Source organism: Phalacrocorax aristotelis, chromosome 8 (genome assembly GCF_949628215.1).
Source record: "Phalacrocorax aristotelis chromosome 8, bGulAri2.1, whole genome shotgun sequence".
NCBI lineage: Eukaryota > Metazoa > Chordata > Aves > Suliformes > Phalacrocoracidae > Phalacrocorax > Phalacrocorax aristotelis.
The window spans coordinates 1,824,561-1,840,091 of NC_134283.1; the positions used below are offsets into that span (position 1 = coordinate 1,824,561).

At 55.0% G+C, this 15,531-nt stretch overlaps 1 protein-coding gene across 8 annotated transcripts in view; it reads left to right on the forward strand.

Annotated features, from left to right (window-relative positions):
• Positions 1–15,531, forward strand: part of ANKRD11 (ankyrin repeat domain containing 11) — a 158,168-nt gene that overhangs the window by 119,528 nt on the left and 23,109 nt on the right. For all 8 annotated transcript variants that reach the window (XM_075101138.1, XM_075101140.1, XM_075101143.1 and 5 more), the window contains one exon: positions 5,868–6,006. In XM_075101138.1, the coding sequence (XP_074957239.1) occupies positions 5,868–6,006 (139 nt within the window). The remainder of the gene's footprint in view (positions 1–5,867; positions 6,007–15,531) is intronic.

The window sequence follows — 15,531 nt, forward strand, 5'->3', positions numbered from 1 at the left end:
GATCAAACTTGGTTGGCTTCCACAGGAGCGAAGGGGGGAAAACCACCACACTTTTTATCCATAATAATTTTAGTAGCATGAATACTTTTTGCTCCCATTTCATTATTTTTCCTGCCCTTCAAAAAAGCTTTTGCTTTTCCTCCTCTCCCTTCTCCCGGTTCCAGAAACGGGAACATAGTCCTCATTTCTCGACTCTTCTTGAAACCTGTTGGACTCTCAGGGCTTTCCTGCGCCGTACGAACGAGTGCCAGGCCGTGCACCCAGCGCGGAGCCGCACTCCGGGGCATGAAACGTGCGGAAAGAAGCACGGGGTGACTCGGGTACTGAGCAGCTGACGTCCCAGTGAAGATGAGCAGCCCGTGGTCATTGCAGGGTAGTGTTCCTTACAAACCTCGGCGAAGGCCCGAGGCGTGCCGGAGTGGGGCTTCAGTTCCAGTTGTTTCCATGATGTTTAGTCGCAGCACTGGTTGTGACCCAGATTCAGAGATTTTAAAACTTTGCACGCGTGTGTATGCGCTGCACGGTTTTGGAAAGGCCACAAGGGACCCTGGTTTAGGGGATGCCGGGGTTTGGTTTCTACCACATCCAGCGTGCTCTCTGGATAAAACCGTGTCTGTCCCTTTTTGTAACGCAGGGTGCGAACCCTTCCCCTGCCCCTTCTCTCCCCCCGCCCTGGCAGAGACCTGCTCAGGAAACGACCCGCTGCTGTCTCTGTTAGCGCAGGGAAACTCCCGCTCTCGCAGCGTTTGCTTTTTGCAGCGTGGGTTGTTTTGCCCCCGGCGGGAGTTTGGTCTGTCAGCTTGGCGTGGGGCACCACCCAGGGGCACGGGGTGTTGGAGCCCTTCCTCCCGCTGGGCTTCTCCCAAGCTACCGGTGCTGGTTTTGTTCGTTGCTGCTTTCTTCTCACTAGCATTGCAACCCGAAACACTTTTGGCTCATTTTGGAGAACAAAGGGCTTTGGGGATTTCCATCGCTGGTAATGCAAGTCTTTGCATAAGCGGCTGGGATGTGAGTCAGGTTTTGTCGGTGTTGTAGTGAAGGCATGGCTCCGGCACGGCTCTCGGCGGGCGGGCAGAGGCAGTGGCTCAGCGTTTGTGTGCGGGCACGGAGAGCACAGCCCTGCTGCATGCAGCTCTATGGGCAGAGGGGAGGAGCAGGCTGCAGACACACGGCCCATCCTATACAGCAAACTAGAGGTGCCCTCAGCTTCTCTGCTGGGAATACAGATTTCTTTGCCTGGGTTTGTATGTGGGCTCTACCTTGCAGAATTCCGCATCTAAAAGAACTACATGTTTGGTTTTGCTCTGGGAACCTCCGTTCAGACAGTAAGCTGGCCTAGCTGGAGTTCTGCGTGAGGGTGAAAAGTGGCTGTTATTTGAATGTCTCATTAATGACCTGAGCAGATTGATATCCGGGTCTCTTGCTGATTAGAGGTCTGTGTCGTAACGAGAAGTCAGCACAGATGCTGTTAAGCACTTTCAGTCCATACCTAGCTTCTGGGGGCCGGTTCGTGATGGGTTTGTGCCGCAAACCATGATGGCTGATAAATAGCAGCTTCTGGTGCATCTTTTAACTGTGGCAAGTGTAAGTCGAAGTGGGTTCGGTTATTCATATTGTAAATCTTACTGATAACATTGCGTGACAGTAGGGGATTTTTCCTGAAGTCATGGTCTGCTGTTGTTATTAACACCTACAAAGGGGAACTTGCTTCAGTTGCCGAGCTCTCAGCAGTACCCCCGTTCCCTGAGCTCCCCGTCTCACCCTCAGCAAGAGCTTTCCCGGCCTCTGAGAGCCCCAAGCCTGGCTTGCACACAGACGTTCATACAAGCTTCGCTGCAATGTTGATTAATTGGGATTTGTTCCTTTTGTGAAACCTGATTCCTGTACCTTTCGGATGAGTCTGAGCTTACTTTAAACATGAGATAACCTAAAAATGAAAGCGGCCTTTACTTGAGAAAAGGACAACATTCTTCATTACAAAATTGGAAATAATTAGGGAAGTAAAGCTTAAAACAAGAAAACGAAAATGTGTGTTATTTTCAGGAGTATGACTCTCCAAGCTGCCTTAATTTCTCTGCGGTGGTTTCACTGCAGCTGCTGCTGCTTTCCAGGGGGGAGCAAAGTTTGGATCTTCCTTGCTCCAATTAGTATAAAACGTTATCGTTGTGCTACTGTACAAATGAATCTTAAAGCCGTACCGGGACTGCCACCGCTTCCTTCGTTCCTTGGTATTTAATTTCGCCGAATTTACTGGATTAGCAGCTCCCAGCGTTAGGGCGAATGGAAACAAAGCGTTGCCCGAGCGTGCCCAACACTGGGAGCCACGCAGCCGTTTCCCTTTCCACGCTGGGCTCACCCTCTTGTCTGGGAAGGTTTTTTGCCTAATTCCTTTCTTCTTTGTCTCTCCAACACGGAGCTTTTAACAACATTGCAATAACTTTGTAGAATAAGTTGTGTTTTTACATGTCCTGCACTTTTTCCTTATTCCTGAGCACGCAGAGATCCCGCACGGCATTAAAACAGCAGAGGGCTGACCTGGCTTGCAGGCACCGCAGCCCCCCTGCACCGCACCTGCAGGTTCAGCCTTTCTCACCACTGCAGCCAAGTCCAAAGATTAAGGGAATTTTAGAGGAGGTATGTTTGAAACAAGCTGGCACCAATCATCGTTTACCTTTAAGTGGGGCACTAGAGCGTCGGTGCTGCCAGCTGATGCCCGGAGCTGGGTTGCCTGTGAGGCAGAGTGCTTTTCAGGCAGCAGAGGACATGACAGGGTTTGCTCCAGCTGAAATCTATTTCAAGGTAATAAACAATGAAAAAAATTGGTATTTTTTGTGTTGAGCACAATTGACCGCTTGTTGGAGCTCTCAATGTGACACTCGTGTCCGGAAGAAATGCTGGGAGTGTAGAAAGTCCTACCGCGGGGTGCCGGGGGCTCAGCCGCATCCTGCCCTGCTGCTGCGAGAGCAGGCAAAGAGCATCCTAGTACTGAAATACCGGGTGGAACAGCCTGCTCGAAGGGTCTGGGTGAGGAAATTGCGGTGCAGACAGCGGGGCACGCTGGCTGGTGCAGGGAAGTGTCATTGCTATCAGTGATCCCCCTCGGAGTCTTCTAGAAGTACCGCTCTTACCGAGGACGGCCGCCTCTCGGTGCTGGCGAGCCTGAGCCGCAGGTGCCGGGCGCGAGAGGTGCCAACGCCCTTTCAGAGCAGGGAGAGGTGCTGGGTTTCACCGGCGCTTTGCGCCCGATCCCGTGGCTCCCCGACGGCGGAGCAGCTCAGATGCGACGCGTGCTGGTGCGCCCTGAGGCGTGAGCAGCAGAGGAAGAGACGTGCACATGCTCTTCTCTGGTTCTGTGCTTTTGTCCCAGGTCCTGGCTTTTAAGAGTAAAAATTGTTGGGCTGACTGCTGTCTTGATGCTCAGTTGAAGTTTTTGAGGGGAACGCTGGGGCCACGTCCCCGCAGTCGTTAGACCCGGGGAAGACGGTGCTTTACCCTGTGTCGACACGGCCTCTCGGACACTCAGCACCAATGCAGGGTTAGTGGGGTTCGAGCGTAGAGTTGCTGTTTGAGCTTGCGTTAATCTGGGGAAGGAAAGGACAGACCAACCTGCAGCAGGGCAGTCCTGGGAGACGATCAGTGGCCCCTGGCCTTACGCCTCTGAGCTGTTCAGAACAGCAGCTGGCCATAGAAGTGGCATCATTTGTTATTGCAAACTATTTTTGTTCACGTCAGAAAAAATAAAGACAAAAACATTTAAATCCGGAGTGTTTAAATGAAATGCTAAAGTGTTTATCTTGGCTGTTGTGGCCTCGTCCCGTCGCTCCACTGACTCCCGTGTCGAGGAAGGGCTCTCGGCGGCGGCGGGCTCGAGCCCGGCTGCCCTTCTTTGAGCTCCGAACGCGAAGTCCTGCGCGACTGCGGCCAAACGTGCCTCCACTCCCTCCAACCACGAAGGCCGCTGTCAGATAGGTTTGTTTAGTGTGTTTCACCCCCCCAAAAAAGGGATTCCCCAACCTATTTTTTCAGGCCTCAGCGCTGTACCGGCGCGCGGTGAGAGGGGCCGAGTACTGGGCGTGCAGCCGCAGGGCTGTCACGCTGCCCGTCGCGAAGGGGACGTGCAAACAGAACCCGCTGGTCCGAGTAAACGGTTTCTCTTTAATCTGCGGGTGAAGTCTGGTTGCCAGACAGAAACTCGGAAAGAGGAAGGAGCAGTGTACGCGGTGACGACAAGGTCTTGTGACTGCTGGCACAGGAGCCACCTGCCAGGGTGCCGAGTCTGATGCAGACAGCATGACTGGGCTTCTCTAAACAAGGGAATTTCTGTTAGATTTGCTTGTCTGAGTTTCCAGCGATGGTCTTGCATGATTTAATGTATTGAGATTCTTTTATTTAATCTAACTTTATAGCTAAAGCTTAGGGTCTGGGTTTTGCTAGGTTATTGAAATCAGATCTATCACAAGCTGCTTGTTCTGGCCTTGTTTTTAGAGCAGTGGCACAGCGTTCAAACCAGAAGCCCTTGCTTAAAATAACACTGTGCCTCAAATACAAAAAACACAAGTGCATGACTTCAGTCTGTACGTATTCTCAGCATGCTAAACTCCTGAAGTTTGGGTTCTCTACCAGCTCTCAATGCTCCTGTGAAAAATCTTGCCCATCTTAATACTTGGTAACTTTGTCTTGCTCGGGATGTTTCTTCAATATTTCTCCCTGCTGCTCATACCGAGCGGTCCCCAGCATCGCCTGCCTCACCGCGCTGTGCGTTGAAATCCCAGCCAACCCGAATAAATGAGACTGGTACAAAGCAGGCGTAGCTCTGCCTCTCTGAGAAAGCAGTGAATGCTCAGCCAGCATCTGCATCGCTTTCCGTGCTTTTTTGCAGTATTGGTAGGTTTGTTCTCAAGGCAGCTTCTCCTCTTAAAACCCCAGTGTAAACCTGCATGGGAGAGGCACTGGGAACGCCTCGGCGGGTGTTTGCACGTAGCTGGGACTCGAAGTTGGTGGACCCCAAAACACAGACCTGGGGGAGAGTGAGCTTTGCTGGGGCTGGCGCTGCTGGAACCGCTGCTTCGCTGCTGGACGTTGCTGCTGTCGGACCCTTTGCCCGGTGATGGAGGCAATTGCGGGAGCGCAGAGCTGGGAGCGGACGGAGCTGCTTGCTCTCGGACGGAGGGTGCTGCCTCTGGATCCAGGCAGAGCTATACTGGCCTTTCTGGTACAAACCGTTACGCTGGCGGTGCAGTGCAGACCTTCTAAGTGCATTTGGCCGCGGTGCTGGTCCTGTGAACCGTCAGCAATGTTAGCAGACTTGTCGGCTGTCAGAACATTCTCCAGAATAACATGTTATCAGTAAGCTCAAACAGTAATGCTGTATTCTGGTGCTAGAAATACCGCAGGCCCCATGGAGAAGCCCTCAGCTCTCCACCTTGTATCACGGGCTTTAACGCCGGTTTTTGTGTGTCCCCCAGGCATTCTGTGTGCGCTCCCCTGCATCCCGCTTCTGCTCAGCATTGGAAAACTCTCCCCAAACGACAGGGGCGGTTGTGTTTGGAAATCCTTGGGTTCCCCCACCCCAGCCTGCCTTCCCTCGTAGCCGGGCGCATCCCCAGCCGCACACAAGGCGTCGGCTCCGGTTTCCACCTGAATTGGTTGCAGGTTTCGCACCGCGCAGCGGCCTTGGTTGGCCTCACTCTTCTCTAGAGATACTTCAGCATTTCAGCTTGGTGGAGGCTCCTTCCTGCAAGATGCTAACCCCTGATGCTGGAAACCCACCGTAGAAAGTGCTGTGTGAGGCTGGTTCAGGACATTGTGGGGTTACGTGGGCGCAGTCTGGGGAAGGCTCTTTTTAATCTGGTCTCTTCTCTTTCTAGGATAAAGATAAAGTTTCTCTAACCAAGACTCCAAAGTTGGACCGGAATGATGGCGGCAAAGAGGTGAAAGAGCGAGCGACCAAGCGGAAGTTGCCTTTCACTGTTGGAACAAATGGAGATCAAAAAGACTCGGATACAGGTACGGAAATGACGTATTCCACCCTCGAAGCGTGAGGGTGGGCGGTGGGGAGCACTCGGTGTCCGATGCGCAAGCAATCCATCCTGCAGCGAGCTATCAAATTTCCCGTATCTTTTAATTGAAGGGAGAGGCATGCGGACAGGAGGTAACTGCTGTGGTGTGCACGTACACATCTGGAGCTGAGTGGACCAAGGCCCTTATGTTCTTAGGAATATATTTATCTGGACTGAGGGGTGGCTCTGTGAGGAAGCACCCCCTCCTTCGGCTAGTGGTCCGTTCTTCTCCATTTCTAACTAGTCCAGTCCATGAGCCGCAGCTTAGACGAGCCGAGAAGCAGTGCTGGGCCCACGAGTAAGAACTTGGAAAATAAAAGAATAAAGCTGCGTAGCCTTTAAAAAGAAAAACCGCAAGCAGTAAAAATAAAAGAGCTTCCATGCATCTGTCTAAAGTAAACCTCATATACATGTGTATGTCTATATAAACGCACATGTATACCTCTCTAGCCATGTTTTGTTGTTTTGGGGCTTTTAACTTCTAGCACTTCACTATCGTAAAGCTGAAAAATTCTTTCCAGTTGGTGTGTGCTTAGGGGTTGTCACCTATGGGTGACACACTGATGGGCTGGAGGTGTGACTTAGGCCATCTGGGCCTGTTTGGGTCATTAGGTTGGCTCTTGGGGCTGGTGCGGGCGGTCCTCGGGACCATAAGGATGTTAAGGTGACCTGTTTGCCCCTGCTCTCGGGACTGCCAAGGTTGCTTCGGTGGTTGCAGCATGACTGAGCGATACCGTCCTCGACACGCACCTGCTTTCTGGGAATCGTCGGCGCTGCTGTGGGTGTTTCAGCATGGCTGCGTCGTGGCCGGGCAGGTCACTTCTCGTGGCAGAAGAGCGGCTGGTACACGTGGCTCTCGCGTGCCGTGGCCCCACGTAGGCGGTGAATGGGCTGTTTGTTTTGTAAAGCAATTGGGAGGAGCCGCTGCAAAGCTTTGACGTGCAGAAAATGGTGCTGTTTGGTTGCAAGGGGCTTAGCTGTGGCTTTATGGGCAGAGGTTTGTGTAGGTCTCTTCTCTACATCTCTAGGAACTCTGCATTTAGAAATAGTTCTGGTCAGGTAAGGATCACAAAGCGTGCAAAGAGATAAAATGGATGAGAAGTTGGGAATATGCTTAATAATGGTAAAAAGATGTGTTTGCTGTTATTGAGCACGTGAGGTGGTCTGATGGAGCTTGCAGCGCGCCAGCCTACGCGAGCTGCCGGCCGGTCTCCTCTGGTTCAGAAGTTGGGAGGGCAGATTTTAAAAGGTCACGAGTGCCTCCGGGGTCAGGCAGCCACGGCAGCGGTGGGGGCTGTTTCTCAGGCGAGGTGGGTGGCACGTCCTGGGGCTGGCCCGGCATTTCTGTGGGTTTCTGTGTATGAATGGTAATTTTCTCCATTGCTGAACTCCCTGTCCAGAGAGAAAGTTTGACATCATTAATTCATTTCGTTGAATGACAGCTCGTGCTGATGGCCGTTCGCAGGGATGAAGTGTCGTGGCGTTCGCGGCGTGCAGATGGGCGAGTGCATCGCTGGGTGCCTGAACAAGGGTTTGTGGCTGTGGGAGAAGGGGTGGCCCCTGGCTGCTGGGGAGCAGATGGGGCTACGGCCCGACACGGGTGATCTTCACTCGCTCTCCGAACAGGCGGTGTGGGGAGTGCTTTGACACCCTTCATGGGGCTGTAGTGGCTCGCTAGAGTAATTTTGGGGATGTCACCTTTGGAGGGAGGCAAGGCAGAGCTGATGAGCCAGAACCATAGCTGCTGCTTTTTGTCAAGGGTGTTTCTGCCACGTTCAAGACTTGGTTGAGAATTTAAACCCAAACTTGCTTCAGGGCTGTCTGACCCTGGTGACAGCTAAAATGTCATGGTAGGGCTGCACCAGCTCACTTTCCGTGTCCTCCAGCAGCAGTTGTCTGCTTTTCACAGGGCTCTGGTCTCTCTCTGGCTGTAGAGATGTTAGGAATGTTTCTGCTGGCAGCGTGGAGGAGGAAACCAAATTAAAAAGAGAGCAGCAGGGTAGGGAGAGCAGAGCGCTGCTGGGGGAGAGGCTTTGGCTGCCGCAGGGTGCAGAGGAGCAGCAGCGCAGCCTGTGAGACGCCCCTGCCCATCGGTTACCCCTCTGCCTTCAGCAGGCGTGCGACTAACGCCGGACACGTCTTCCCTTTCCTCTTCAGAGCTCGTCCCTCCGGGGGAAGCCGGTGTGCAAGCGGCGGGGCTGAGCCAAGGGGCGGCAGCAGCCCAGCTCCCTGCCTGCGCGGGGGGCAGCCGAGACCGGGAGGTGGTCATTGCGCTTGAAGATGCATTTAAAGATAAACCGGGCTCAACAAAGGCTGGGAAGGTGTAGGCGAGTCTCCGGCAACCTATTTGGTGGAGACTGAAGAGAGGAAGTGACTCAGCCTCTGGGGAGGAGATAGCAGCAGGGAGCTGCAGATAAACCCGCAGAGAGGCAGACTGATACTTTGGAGGAGTCTGTTTCTCTTCTCTAAGATCTTTTAGTCCAGAAATGAGATGCTTGAGATGGGAAAACACTTACTGGCACCTTGCTCCCCTCTTGCACCACGCCGTTGCAACCGCGGGGCGTTTCAGGCCCTTGTGCTCCTTGGCCTGGCTCGAGGCCGGCTTTCGTTTAGCAGGTAGAGGCGCGTTTGTAGGTGCACAAAAGCTGCCCACGTCACACTGGGACGGAGGGTGCCCCCGAGCCTCTGCACGCGTAACGAGAATGGCACTTGTCTAACGGCGTGCGTGGCTAGCGGCTGCTGCAGGACGGGCTTTTGTCTCGAGCAAAGGGGCTGCAGCTCACCCACCCCGCGGCCCCCGCTACCTCCCCGCTGCCCGGGCAGAAACACCACTTCCCCGCAGCCCCGGAGGAAGGGGAGGCTGTTTTCTTCTTGTTTTGTTCCTAAACTTTGATTTCAGCTCTTGTGAGGAGTGGGATTGCAACATCGGTGTTCGCCCTGCCAGTTGCGGACTTGACCTGAGATGATTTATGCAACGCAGTCGTGCTTCCTGGGCTGCTTGTACACAGACTGTCGTGTCTGTTTGAGGGTAGTTTTGCTTGGGTGATCCACAGCCATGTGGAATTTAGCTGTAAGGATGTGTGAGCTAGGAGAGCTCTCTTTTTGCCTGTAGCAGGATATTTTTTTCCGTCTAAATTTTAAACAATAACATGAACCCTTGTCCGGATTTGTTGCAATAGCTCATCTTCCTTAGCACAGTGTATCTGTTGCCTTTTTTCCCCCCGAATAGCTCTGGCTCAGCTTTGACGGATGCGCCCTGCCCGTGGTGCAGGAAAGCATCTGTGGCGGGTTTGCCTCGCCGGCGAAGGGCGGCGAAGCCCACCCTGGCCGGGTGTCCGGCAGCAGGCGGGTGCTGCAGCGCCGTCGCCTGTCGGAGCCTTCCTGTGTTTGCAAGACGTGGCGCGAGCGGAGGGTGTGGGCCGTTGGGTGCCAGCCTGCGCCGGGACAGCCGGTGAGACCCCGCGGGCGTTACTGCCTCTGTTTGCCTCCCCGGTGCGCGGGTGGCACCGTCCCCTCGCCGGCAGGCTGCAGGCGCTAACCGACATCTCCTGCGCGCTCACAGCGCTTACCCTGAGCACCGGTGCCTCCCTGAACAGCTTTTCCATTCGCACCCAGGTGTTTGCAGGGGAGGTGGGGGTTTGGGGGCAGAGGCCCGCCCTGGTCCCTAACTCACGCTGGAGTGGGGCAGCTCGCCTCCCCTCCCTTTAACTCTGCTCCTTGAGTTTGTTTAGGAGCGGGCGCTGCTGGCAGAGTGCTCATGTGTTCAGAAAGCAAGCAAGTAAACGATTTCGTTCTTGATCTGCTTTTATTTGCAGCACCCGCCCTCCAGCGCAGCGTGCCTTTACTGTGCCCTGGTCCCGAGCGAGCGCTGCCGGCACCGCTCGGGGTCTGTTCCCGTTTGGAGAGGGGCTTGCCCTGGGCTGCGCTGTTTTAAAGTGTATGGTTTGGGTACAGTAGGTTCAGTGATAAATCTTTTAAAATGACCTCCTTCAAAATGGTTTCTAGAGCAACAATCGTTGCTCTCGGGTTCCTCAGAGTTAACTCAATAAACTCTCTTTAGGAAAAAAATACTGCCTAAAGCTGCGAGCCTCCAGACTGTGCATGTTATAGATCCAGCACTGTGGGAGCAGCATCTCTCTGCCTGAGACTTCTCCTCCTTCCTTCTCCTTTCACTCGTGTGGCATCTCCCCACATCCACAGACATTGCCTAGAGCCGACGTGCTGCCTGGCAGCCACCGAACCAGTAAAGCCAGCTTCTTTCCCAGCAATTTCAGCAGCTTGTGAGGCTTCGTGCAGCTCCTCACTTGTGCTCTGTGCTGAAAGGTTAGGCATTTAAAAAAAAGCAATATTTGAAATTTGTAATACAAAGAAGCACGCAGGCGCGCGTCCTGCAGAGACGGCAGGGAGAAGGGGACAGTCCTGCTGGGAAGCCACCTGCGGGGAGGTGGTGGGAGAGGTGGGCACGGGCGGCTGGCACGGCACGGGGCGCAGCGGCACCCCTCCCGGCGCTGGTGCCTGCGGCGCTGAGCCGCGGCTGAGTCATGGGCTGATTCAACGGCACCAGACTGCCGGCGTGGGGACAGGCGCTCCCCGCCTCCCGCGCGGGCTGCAGAGCGGACGGCAGCGCGGCGGCTTCGCACGGGCGGGTTTTTTTTACCGCTTTGTGTGGTGCATACCAGATCAGGTAACGCTGCTCGAAGGTCGGCTGCGAAATGCGCAGTCCAGAGTGCAAAATTCCTTATAGCCGCTCGTCCTGCAGGCAGTCTCTTCAGCTTCTTGTAAGGCTGTCACTTGAGTCCCTTGGCTCAGGGTGGAGCTGTGGTTTCCAGGCCTTTAGTCATCATCGGGGAGGGTTAGGACTTAATACAGGCCTCCAAGCACAGTGAGTTAATTCTGGCCTCCGAGAGCTCTCCCTGGGAGCTGGAAAGGCCTGAGCAAGGCTGGGTCTAAACTACAGGTCCGCAGCAGTGCTGGGTGCCCCGTTACCTCCCTGGGTGCAGGAGGTCTGTCTCGTCTCAGGATTCACTTGGGAGCAGCGAGGAATATGCTGCAGTTTATTTTCCCTTTGCAGGGTGGCTGCTGGCTTTTGGTGCCTCCAGCCCCTCGACTTCCACTGCTACTCCTCGGGCTCATGCAAACTCTCAAGGACTGGTTTTGTGTGTGTTTGGTGGCAAAATCAGCACACGTAAGAGAGGAGCTCAGTTTTGTCCAGATTATGTCCAAACCCTGCCATTGCTAAATAATACCCAGGCTTAAATAAATGTACGCTTGAAAGCAGAGGCACCAGAGCCATCCTGAGCTCCTGCTTGCTGCCGTGGCTGTGTAGAGCTAGCACAGCATCTGCTGCTCTTGGTGAGAGCTGCAGATGGGGCGCCAAGCCCTCGCCTCGGCAGCTTTATCCACAACCAAACACCTCGCTCGTGTAAAGTTCCCCAAACACCAGAGAAATCCTGATTTTGAAGCGTTTTGTCACGCAGCCTTTTGTGTCCCTGGCAGCTCTTGAGCTGAGTGCTTCGCAAACCTGAAACTCTCCCTGTAGCATCCCCGGGGAGGGGGCAAGGGGAGCAGGAGGGGTTTGCATTCATCCAACAGTGCTGCAGAGGGGGGTCTTTGGTGGGTTGGGTGCCATTTAAACCCGGTGGGTGGTAACGCGAAAGCTGGAGCCCTCGGGCCTGGCAGCGATGGCGAGCTGCCTCCTCCTCCAGCGCGGCAGCAGCTCGCGGCCGAGCAGGAGCCCGGTTCTCCCCCTGCAGCCCCAGCAGCACTGCCTCCGACCCGAGCGTTGCCTCTTCCAGTCCCCGGCCGGGGTGGGAGGAGTGAGCAGCGTGTGGTTTAGCAGCATTGTGGCTTCAGGTCATGAGATTTCTCAGCATCGCTTGCTATCTTTGTTGTTGTTGCTGCTACAGTTGTTTGAGTTGAACCAAATGTCACAGCCGGCTGTGCTGGCCATGCCGTGCATGCCGGGGCCGGCGGAGGTGGGGGACCCGTCGCAGTGCGGGGCACGGAGCAGGAGGCGGCTCCTGTTCTGGAGATGGAGAACAGCAGCTTCCCGTGCCGACAGAAATAACAGCGGCATCATCTGCATCTGCTGTGGTCTCGTGGCACTTGACGGACATCTCGGCTCGGGGGGGCGGGGAGCGGTGGCGCGGCTGTGGATGGGCAGGAAAACGGGAAAATGTGGCCTGAGAGCCCGGGAGGCCCCGCAGCTGAGATGTGAGAGTCCTTCAGCTGTTTCTGTCTCCTGCTTTGAAAACAGAAATAAAAGCAAGACCATGCTTTTAAATTCATGAATAACAAAGTAGGTGTAAACTGGGAATAAGAAGGTGGTGGGACCATGCCCCCAGCCCTGCCGTGCCCCCAGCCCCTTGCCCTCTCCTGCCATCCCCGGCTGCCCATCGCGCTCTGCGGAGGGGCTGGTGACACCCCGGCCGTGGGCTGGCACTGCTGCGGGGCCGGGGCAGCGTCCATCCGTCCAGCTTCCCTCTGACTTGGGATGTCTGGCAGCTTCCTTGCACTGAGCTCCCCTCCTGAGCAGGCAGCAGGTTTGGAGGTTTTGTGTTGCAGTCCCCAGGAGTTATTTAGACCCCATGATATATGTATTTAGCAAGCAGCCGTACCCCCGGAGCACCCCATGGGTGCCCCCGCCCCTCTGCAGAGCGCGTGAGCCTCTCCCTCAGGCTCCACCTTGGCCCAGGAGGGTTTTGCTTTTTGGGAGAGAGGTGAGAGACAAAACCCCAGCCAGCCTTCCGAGCTGGTCTGCGCACACCGAGCTTCCCCTGGCTTCGGAGGGCTGTGCGGGCACCCAGGGCCGAGCCCAGGGGCTCGTGGCCAGCTGGGAGGTGCTGCTGGCGGACCAGGGTTAGCATGAGTGCGGTCAGCAGGAGCTGGCCTTGCAGCTTAAAACTTCTGCTGCTTTGCAGCCTCCTTCGTGCTAATCCCCCGAGTATGTTATGTGATGCTAATTACTAGGTTAGAAAATGCTTGATGAATCAGATGACCTAAACCATCATCCTCTCCTGGAGCGGGTTCTTGGGTTGCCTAACGCCTGCGAGTGTTTTGAGCGACATCGCATGGGAACGGGCTCGTTAGTCACAAGTTGCGAGGCTGGCGAGGGAATCCGTGAGAAGCAAATTGCTGGCTTATTAAAAAATGCATCTGCGTACGAAACTGTTATTTGTGCGCGTTTTCTGTCGCTGGCTTCGGTCTGATGTGTGCAGCTGGGGCTGCGCTGCATCGGGTCTTTCTTTGGTTGTGTAATTTCAGTCCTTTTACCAAAATAGTCAAGAAATTGTTCTCACCTAGCAACCAGGGAGAGAGTGAATGTCAGAGCTTCTCCGTTTCTAGCTGGGCTCCATAATGCCGGTACAGTGTGGATAGACTGGCAAACACCAGCCTTCAGATCACCCTTAGAAACTCCCCGTGTGCATCAGCCATCTGGGAAGTGCCGTGCGGAAAAGCAGGTCGTTTTATGATGGGAGCTGCCATAAATCTCCCTCCTCCCCCCGCATCACCTCTTTAACATGCAGAGTGAGAGGTTGCAGTGTGCTGTGTCTCTGTGAACTAAAAATCTATCAATGATGGCTTTTTCCTTAATACAAGAGCTTTTATCAGCGGTGTCTGCAGAGTGTCCTGCCCCCCCTCCCTGGGAGGGGAGGGCTGGCCGGGCGGCGATGCAGAGCCTTCCTCCCCCGTCCTCCCTCCTCCACCTCTTTCTGTTTCGTGGGAAATGAAAGGTCCGGACCTGAAAATTGGTGTCTCTCGGAATTATTCACATTTAACATGGAGATTGTTGTTTCTGATACAAGCCTCTCGGTTACTCTCGCAGCAGCTTGTCAGCCAGTGGCCACTTTGGCGAGAAGATGCATTTACATGTTTCTGCACAGCTGTGTTGTCTGTCCTACAAGTCTAGGGAAGCCTGTATTCGGATCGCAGGCTATCCCACAGCATTAAACCTCTCTAGCCAAATTATGCTTTGAAAAATACTGCAACCACTGGGGTGTGGGGCCAGGGACCTGATGTCCCTGGGGAGCCGGGGTGAGCGGTGAGGGCGGTGGGCTCAGCTCCACGCACAGTGACCTGGCGTGGTTATAAACGGGCATGTTCCTCCCTCTGGCACCTCTCCTCCGCTCCCGACTGTCAAAGCCGATATCTCCACCATCCTTCCGGCTTAGCTGTGCAGGATGGCTGTCCGGCTCCGGACCCTCTCCACCTTTGAGATGAGGAAACGGCTCGCTGCAGTACAGGAGCGGCTCAGGGCGCCTTCGCCGCTGTTCTGCCGAAGCAGACCCTGCTACAACTTCTCCTCTCATTTTCCTCCTCGGTTTCGTTTTTGGCACCTGCTTTCATTTGGCTGATTAGCCAGGCATCATCTCCCATCTCTGCCCCCCGGTCCGTTTGTGCTGCAGGCTCTGCAGCGTGTCCGTGAACTCCTGGTGCAAAGCGTGCCACCTCCCCGCACTGGCCCTCAGCTGCGGCTCTCCAGCCCGAGTGCCGCCTTCCTCTGCGTTGGGTGGTCTCCGTGCAGTCCTGCCAGCCCTGCTTGCCCTTCTCGCTGCGCTCCTCACAGCCTCGTGTTCGCCTGGCTTCTGTCCTGCTCCCCTGCTGCCCTCTCTTGTTTATCTGCCCGTGCTGCTGCTGCTGCGCTTAACCCGCTGCTGTGTCCTCCCCGCGCCCCGGCAGCGCTGCCGCCTCGCAGCCCTCCCCTCGGCACCGTCCTGGGCGCTTGTCCTTAAATTCCGGGGTCCCTGCGGAGCCTTGGGGCGTGGTGGTATCGTGCCGCTGTAAACCTTCAACCGTGATCAGTCGTCTTTGGTGTCCGCAGATGCCCTGCGAGCGTGTGTGAGCACCTGCACCTGGGGCTCCGGGCTGCCCGCGCTCAGGTTAATCCTGCGTTTCCCCTGCTTTGAGGTGACGTGCTCCAAAACGTTTTATGCCCTACAACTTCTGCAGTAAAAATGAGTCACTCTTACGCATGCTAAGCTGTGGATGGGGAAAGCAGAGGCTTGTGTGATCTCTCAGGGGTGCAATGCAGTCTCTATGGCTGTCTGTGCCATTCTAATTTATTCTTATTGATCTTTTGTTTGTGTGCCTGCCCGGCAAATAAACTGTTGAAAATCCCGACGCATCAGTGAGCCAGCAGCCAGTTTCTCCGTGCAGCGCTGAGACGTTCAGCTTGAGCTGCTTATTTGGAAATGGTATTTTTCCTCAGGGTACCACCTTATATGCGTGTGTTGTCATGTCGGAGCAGTTTAAACAGATGCTTTTTGCATTACAGGGTACAACACGTTCGTGGGGAGCGAGGAGCTGTGCTGCTCAGCTGCAGCTCCAGGTTGGAGCTCCCGTCCCCACAACCTGCCAGCGTCTCACAGTGCGTGTCTGAGAAATCTCTGACACGTTTTCCATCACCGCCCTTTTCTCTTTCCCTCCCTGCCTCTCTCCTCTCCCGTTTTGGCGTGGGCCGGGGGTTTGGCCT